This window comes from Buteo buteo, chromosome 17 (genome assembly GCF_964188355.1).
Source record: "Buteo buteo chromosome 17, bButBut1.hap1.1, whole genome shotgun sequence".
NCBI classification, from domain to species: Eukaryota; Metazoa; Chordata; class Aves; order Accipitriformes; family Accipitridae; genus Buteo; species Buteo buteo.
In genome coordinates this window covers 3,173,766-3,181,840 of record NC_134187.1, presented here as the reverse complement: position 1 = coordinate 3,181,840, position 8,075 = coordinate 3,173,766, and the positions used below count along the sequence as shown (strand labels likewise).

At 56.3% G+C, this 8,075-nt stretch overlaps 1 protein-coding gene across 1 annotated transcript; it reads left to right on the top strand.

Annotated features, from left to right (window-relative positions):
- The first annotated feature begins 2,933 nt into the window (after window positions 1-2,933).
- SOX7 (SRY-box transcription factor 7) lies at window positions 2,934-7,726 on the top strand. Its single transcript, XM_075048929.1, has 2 exons — window positions 2,934-3,465; window positions 5,320-7,726. Exons 1-2 carry the CDS (start codon window positions 3,240-3,242, stop codon window positions 6,216-6,218), a joined length of 1,125 nt encoding a protein of 374 aa, XP_074905030.1. The 5' UTR covers window positions 2,934-3,239; the 3' UTR covers window positions 6,219-7,726.
- The last annotated feature ends 349 nt before the right edge of the window (window positions 7,727-8,075 follow it).

Genomic DNA, 8,075 nt, shown 5'->3' with positions numbered 1-8,075 from the left:
TGTCTGCTCGGTCTATTTTAGCTTGTAGCTTTTAGCCGTAATTTCCCTGCTCTCCAAGCCCTGTGAGAGCTCTCCTTCTTCCTGTGCCCCAGATACAGGTAAGCATTGCACCAGAATGGAGAAGGTAAGCATAAAAAGTAAAGATGAGGTTTTCCAGACTGCTGCTAATTACCCTGATACGGTCGCAATTAAAAGGTGGCATTTTCACATGGCCCCAGCTGTCTTTATGTAATGCAGAGCTTCCTACAGGACAGGTTTAACCAGCATTTTAGGTAGGGTGCAGAATGAAACCCATCTTACTAATGCAATCAGAATGCCAGGTGCTAAAGGAGAGGAGGAGAAAAAAAAGTGTTTATTATTATTATTGTTTGCACTCAAAATGTGGCGTGGGGGCCCCTAGGAAGGTGCTGTCTTCTGGCATGGGAGAAAATCCAAACGAGAAATATTTTGCAGTATTTCTTTGTCCTGCAACCCCACAGGAGTCCCAGCACGCGTGTTGGGAGAGGGGTTCTGTACAGCCACCTGAGTTTTCCCCTGCGATACCTGGGGGACATCAAACGATGTTACCCCCACAATGCAGAGGGAATAGCGAGGACCAGGAAAAGCCGGTGAGTTGCTCCGAGAGCTTTCAGGCATCAGAGGCAGGAGGTGGACGCGGGTCCCGTCCCTGCTCAGTGTTTTTTCCTCGCCCCAGACCTTTCCTTCTGTCCTCACACCTTGGAAATGCAGCACGGGATGGAGGCACTGCCGCATGTCGTGTAAAAGGGCTCCAGTGGAATTCGTTCATTCCTTTTCTTCTCCCTTGAGGGGATATATTGTACTACTACTATTAAGATTCTCTGGCCTCCGGGGCCTCGAGTATAGAGGTGGTATTTTTATAATACTGATGATATCCAGGCCCTGTGCATCCTGAGGGTGAAAGAATAACACAGAGCGGTGTAACACCACACTCAAAATAAAACCTTGCAACTTCGGGCAGTTTCTCTTTAAGCGCACTTCAACCCCTAGTAAAGGGAAATTTTAAAAAAAAAAAGGATGTTACGGGTTCTCTTCCCAACCTCTTGCTGCCAACCTCTGCAGCAACTCCTGCCTGCAAAATGCACCCGGGAGACCCGTTGGGAGCAGGATGGAGGGTTTGGCATCCTCTCTCCCTGCCCCATCCCGGCACTTCAAGGCGTGAGACGGGACTTTGGGAGCGAACCGGAGCCCGCTGTGTAAAGCCTGGGACGGCACGGGCTGTCCCCGGGAGCACGTACGGCTCCAAAACACAGATAAAAGGCAGTTGCTATGTGCTGGCCTGCGTGTGTGTGTGTGTGTGTAAAGGGTTTATAAATCTGTCCTGAGACCAGGAAATCTCCTGCGCCTTTTAGATTTAAGAGAAGTTGCCTTCCTGTTGTATTCCCAGATAACGCAGCTCTGATCAAGCCCACTTGTAAATAGCTTAATAGATTTAATCAGTTCCTTTGGAAAATGTTGTTGCTTCCGCAGGGCTTTAATTCGGTCCCGGGGAAAAGCCCAGACAAGGCAGTTGCTGCTTCTGCGGCGAGCGAAGTTGGCACCTTCCACCTCTCCGGACCCCCAAATCGCCGTAACCCACGAGAAACCAGAACCGCGGCGATCCCGCTCCCGTGCCAAACGGGGCGAGAGACCAGGAAACCCAGGCGGATCCTGAACCCGCGTAGCTTCCATTTACATACCGCTCTCTCCATCACTTGTAATCTGACAAGAGTCAATAGGAACACCCAGGCACGTGGTAAATCACTGCCTACCTGCACAAACACCCCGGCTTGGGATCCGTGCTGGTTTGTTTTTTTTTTCCCCCCCCGTTTGGGGGTTAGACGGGGCAGCGATGGCCAGCCCAAGGAAATGCCTTTCCCAGCTCGCACCCCAGCCCGCCGGCTTTCTGGCAGCGCGGAGAGGAAATCCACAATCACTCAAAGCGGAGCCGCTGCAGCCCTGCAGCCCATGTCAGGGGGTCAGAATCATAAAGGAATCGAGCGACTAAATATATTCCTTGGGGCAGGTTGCAGGGATGAGCTGGGCAAGGGCGTCCGGCTGGGGGTTTTTGATCCCGTTGCTTTCTTGGAGATCCTTCGTCCTAGCTGGGGGAATGCTTCTCGGGGGTGACTTTCCTGTCCTCGTGAGAGCCAAACTGGGGTTTACTGGGAAATACCGTTGCGTGACAGTGGTGCTTCCATCCCAGCCGGGCTGGGGTGGCTTTGCAGGATGGGGCAGCGCTCCATAAAACGCAGCAGCAAGAAAAAGATCGCAAAGCATCGAAGCGGCCCTTTGTCTCCCAATGTCCCAGGGATGGGTAGTGGGGACCGACTGGGGATGTTGCAACCCCTCTGGGCTGTTCCCAGCCCCATCCCCTGCAAAAATCACTCAGGACCCCAAGCAGGCTGGGCAAGCACCTACCAACCAGTTCACTGTGTCCCAGTTTCCATACGAGGGGACCTGGGACTTTGGGGTAACTGGGTGAAAACCCACATGGGGTGGCAAAGCACAGCCTGGACTAGTGGTTAAAGGAGGGGGAGTGGGGGGGACCTTGCCTGTAGGACCCGTGCCTTGATTTCCCCTTTCAAACAGACACGCTGCAGCTTGCCAAAGCCCGGGGAGGGGGCTGTGGGGGCGAACACCTTTTGCACCCCTCTGGAGACCTTCCTTTCGGGTTCATTTTCCTTTTCTTTTCAGGCCACCCCAAAAAAAGAAATAAAATTCAGCGCCCTCATCTCCTCTCTCTGCATTTCCCCCAGCCTTGAAGTTTTAGGGCTGCTGAGGTGCGCGGGGGGGGTAGCAGGGCCATTTCCAGCTCCCTTCTCACCCCCCCTTCACCCTTTCAGCGGGCAAAATAAGACAAATTAATAATAATTAAGGGGGGGGGAGGGGATTTGGGGGGTGCTGCCCCCCCACACACACATCGGGGGGGGGGGGGATGCCAGGCAGAGGGTGGGGAGAAGTTTTCTCCCCGCACCATCCTGGCCGGGGCTCAGGAGTTTGCAAACAAGGAGGAGCAGCGAGTCCCTTCGGTGTCATTGGAGGAGGTTTTTTTTTTTTTCCAAGGAGCTCATAAATACGGGAGAGGCCGGGGCAGGAGGCTGGGACTGCGCGGGGACCCCCGAGGGCAGCGCAGCGGGTAAAGGCAGGAGAGAATTTGGGGTTTTGGGGTTTGTTTTTTTTTTTTTTTTGGGGGGGGGGGGAGGGAGGGAGAAGGGGAAGGGAAGAAGAGGAGCCGGGTCATGGCTGCGTTGCTGAGTACCTACCCCTGGTCGGAGAGGTTGGAGGGGGATCCGACGGAGGGGCTGCCCCCCGGGCCGCCCCCTCGGTGTCCTCCCGGGGAAAAAAGCTCCGAAAGTCGAATCCGGCGGCCCATGAACGCTTTCATGGTGTGGGCGAAGGACGAGAGGAAGCGTCTGGCCGTGCAAAACCCCGACCTGCACAACGCGGAGCTCAGCAAGATGCTCGGTGAGGAGAGGGGAGGGATGGGGGGGGGGAGTCCGTGCACCCTGGGGTGGGCACCCATGTACCCACCCAACCATCCCTGGGGGTGCAAACCCTGTCCGGATCCAGCACCCCAGGCTGGGCACCCATGCACCCACCCAGGCATCCCACGGGGTGCAAATCCTGTCTGGATCCAGTACCCCAGGGGTGGGCACCCATGCACCCATCCACAATTCCTGGGGGCGCAAACCCTGTCCGGATCCAGCACCCCAAGCTGGGCACCCATGCACCCACCCGGCCATCCCACAGGGTGCAAACCCTCTCCAGATCCAGTAATCCAGGATGGGCACCCATGCACCCACCCGGCCACCCCATGGGGTGCAAGCCCTGTCCGGATCCAGCACCCCGGGCTGGGCACCCATGCACCCACCTGGCCATCCCTGGGGGTGCAAACCCCGTCTGGATCCAGTAATTCGGAATGGGCACCCATGCACCCACCCAGCTATCCCAAGGGGTACAAATCCTGTCCAGGTCCAGTACCCCAGGGTGGGCACCCATGCACCCATCCGCGATCCCTGGGGGTGCAAACCCTGTCCGGATGGGGACCCGTGCACCCTCCCTGCTGCTCCCCAGGGTGTAAGCCCTGCCCGGGTCCAGCACGCTGGGGTAACAACCACTGGGGTGCCTTGTGGGGTGCAAAGCCTGGTGGTGTCCCCCACCCCAGGGGACAGACACCTATATGCACACCCTGCCACCCCTTGGGTGTAAAACCTGTGCCGGGGAGGGTGTAAAACCAATGCAGTGCAAGGAGGGAACCCCAAATTTTCCTGGCCTGTCTTTGCTGGCCCACTTTGTACTCAAACTCACTAGCCCACCCCAATATTGCATGCCCGGGGGTGGTGGGGTGGTGTTTCTGCTGTTTCTTTCCGGGGATCACAACCCATTTTGAATATGCATTTTTTCCCCCCTCCCCATCCACTATTTCCCCCATCTCCCAATCCCCATTTTTTATGTGAAACCGAGAGGGCAAACAGAAATAACCGGCCCAGACAGCCTGAGAAAGAGCTGCCCGAATTGCAACACAGCTTTGCTGTCCAGCCTCTTACCCAAAGTTTGTGTTTCCCTGGACAGTTTTGCGGTGTTTTCTTTGGTGGTTTGGGTTTTCTCCTCGCCGCTTTGCCGTGCAGCATCTCAGCTTATTAGTGTTATTTCTGCTGTCTCTTTGGCAATGGGAAGGCACCAAACGCTTTGATCTGTATCCTCATTTCTCCCCCTACCCCGAGGCACAGCCTGGGGTAGCCTCACGGTGGGATACAACCCCCCAGCCCCGGTGCTGCTTCTCTGTCCTGGATCTTGGGGACATTTTAGGTATCTCAAACAAGGAGCAGCGAGGTCACGGCACCCAGGTCTCCGTACGCCCTAGTCCCGGCAGGGTACGGGCTGGGATTCATCCAGGGACGCCACGTCCTGACCCCCTGCTCAGCCGGGCATGGCTTCCATCGTCCCCGCTCAGCAAACGGGCTTTCTGTCCCAGAGAGGCACAGCAAGATCAGGCCATGGAGCTGGGGGAGTTTCTTTGCTCTGATTTATTTGCAGTTGAGGCTCAGCTAACCCTGAGCCCACCCCGTTGGGAGATTTGGGATGGGGGGGGGGAGTTGGTGGACCTAACGGTGGCTTCGATACCCTCCTTCTTCGCCCTCCCGCTGCCCTCCTGTCCTCCTGCGGGTTTTGCAGGCTGCGTCCTCCACGTCCACCAGTTCGGATAGTGGGAGCTTGCCCTTGGGTTGTGTGCCTGCGAGCTTTGGGAGGCAGCCCCCTTTCCCCCCCCCCGACCCGACACGCCACGGGCGCTCAGGGGAGTTTCGTTCTCCGTTTCAGGCAAGTCCTGGAAGGCTCTGAGCCTCTCGCAGAAGCGTCCCTACGTGGAGGAGGCCGAGCGGCTGCGGGTGAAGCACATGCAAGATTACCCCAACTACAAATACCGGCCCCGGCGGAAGAAACAGGTCAAGCGGATCTGCAAGCGGGTGGACCCGGGTTTTTTGCTGGGCAGCCTGACGCGGGACCAAAACGCGGTGCCGGAGAAGCGGACCTGCGGCCGGGCAGGGGGCGAGAAAGAGGGGTCGGGTGAGTACCCCCCTCGCCCGGGGCTGCCGGCCGTTCGGGGATACCGGGAGGCTCCGGGCAGCGGCAGCAGCACCAGCGTGGACACCTACCCCTACGGGCTGCCCACCCCGCCGGAGATGTCTCCGCTGGACGCCATAGACCCCGAGCAGAGCTTCTTCTCCTCGCCCTGCCCCGACGAGCATCACCGCTCCCACCTCACCGGAGCCACCTACTCTCCGGAGTACGCGGGCAGCTCCATCCCGTGCAGCCACCACCCTCTCAGCCCCATGCCGCAGCCGGCCACCTGCATGATCCCCCCGGCCTCCGGCTGCCCTCCTCTTCCTCCTCCTCCTCCTCCCAGCTACTACACACCCGCCTTCCCCTCCCTGCACCCCCCTAGCCTCCATGCCCACCTGGGCCAGCTCTCCCCACCACCCGACCACCACGGCTTTGACACCTTGGACCAGCTGAGCCAAGCCGAGCTCCTGGGGGAGATGGACCGCAATGAGTTCGACCAGTATCTCAACAACCCCGGCCACGGCGACCACCACGGTGGGGTCTTGGTCAACGGACACGTCTCGGCGTCTGGCAGCTCCCACGCCTCCGAGACCAGCCTCATCTCCGTCCTCGCCGATGCCACGGCCACCTACTACAATAACTACAGCGTCTCCTAGAACCTCGGCCGGGGCCGCCTGGACCGGCCGAGGAAGGACCTGACACAGTATTACGAGGCGTTGCTCCCCGGGGACATCGCTCAACGCCCCTCAGGGTGACCGAGTCCGAACCACGAGGGCCGTGGAATCTCCTCGGTGGCGTAGGTAAAGGATTTCGGTCGTCGGCTCACCGCCGGTGCAAAGCCTCCGGCGCCCTGCTTCCAACGGGGCCGGGGCGGGGGGGATTTCCCAACGCCAAAGCCCTTTGGCCAAGTCCCTCTTCCAAAGCAGAGATGTTCCTGGGAGGACAGGGAGGCTGCCCCCCCCGTTTCGGGGCACCCCCAGCTCTGCTTTGGAGTCGGGAGGGCGGCAGCATCCCGCAAAGAGCAGGTCTGAAGTCCCGGCAAGGGCAAAACCTCCTGGAAATGGAAAAGGCAGGGATGGGGTGGGGGGGAAAGGGAAGATTTTGGTAAAGGGACGCACGGTCTGCAGGAGTGCTTTGCCCTGCTCTTGGCTCCTGGCGTCAGTGTCGCTGCGGCCAACCTGACCCGCCTGGTTGAACCCCCCATCCCCCTGCTCCCAAACCACGAGTTGGGGTCTTCATCCCTCGGGACGTGCCGAGGGGACGGATGGGACACCAGGGATGCTGCCGGGCTGGCCCCAGGGATGGAAGGGCTGGGGGGGGGGGCTGCAAGGGGGGCAGCCAGCCCCGAGGGCGCTCAGCCTGTGTGTTCCCGAGGAGGGTAAGACCTGGGAAGGCAGGATCCGGCCGGCATCCATCCCCGCCACGGCTTTCCCTTGGGCTTCCAGCAAAAGAGCTCCCAAAGGAGGGGCGGCGTGAGCTGCCCTCCCCGCCAGGCTGGGAATGGGTCCTGGGATGAGCGTTTTGGCAAAGAGGTGATGATGTAGCAGACAGGTTTTTTTATCAAATATCCTTTGAAGTCGAATGCTTCACGTTTCGAGCCGCAGTGCCCAATGCCTCTTCTAACTCCGGCATATTATTGCTTGTAATAAAGCTGTACATTGATTTATTCCTTCCATTATTCCTCCCCTCGGATTTTGTATTGCTCGAGTTCTCTTCCTTTTCATAAAGATGAAGCTTTATTTTAAATCAGTTATATGACATGATTAATCTTAGTGTTTACTGTATGGCACTTGGTAATGATTAGTTAGTAGCGTGGCTATGATTTTCTGGTTTCAGTCCCAAACATATATTAATAATAATTGCAAATAATACTTAAAAAACCCCACAACTTCACAGGTTTTTAAGCTAATACATTCCATCTTTTTTGTGTGACTCTATGCATTTTGAATGAGTGTAGATATGAGTTTGCATAAAATATTTAATTTAAATAAATATGTTTTTATATTATGATTGTTTTATGATTTAAATTGCTGTAGCTATTGACAAAGTTTTCAAAACAGAAACATTTCCTGTGCGAGTGCTATTTTTTTAATTTTTTTTTTTTAATATTTTCAGCCAAACTTTTCTACTTCCATTTTTTTTAAATAAAAAAGATCTGTGGTTATCTTTACAAATTGTGGATTACTTTCTAACAAACCGACTCGAGGCACGCATACCTTCACTTTTCATGGTGTGTCTTTAGGGGCAGCAAGTCACTTTGATGGCTCTGATCTTGCTTTTGCCATCTCATGAATACGGCCTTTTAACGCCAGGTCCTATGTAGATATTACGGTGAAGTTAAGGCAGAGCTTTGCCGTTGGTGTGTTGGTGAGCACAAACGCTGTTGCCTATTTACGGAGCGAGTGCCAGTGCCTGGAGCGTGGGTTTTGTTCACGTTTAAGGCTGTCTTTCACAGTTCGTGCTGATGCACCATTTAAGATGCTCCACAGCGTGAGGGCCACGTAAATGGTCCT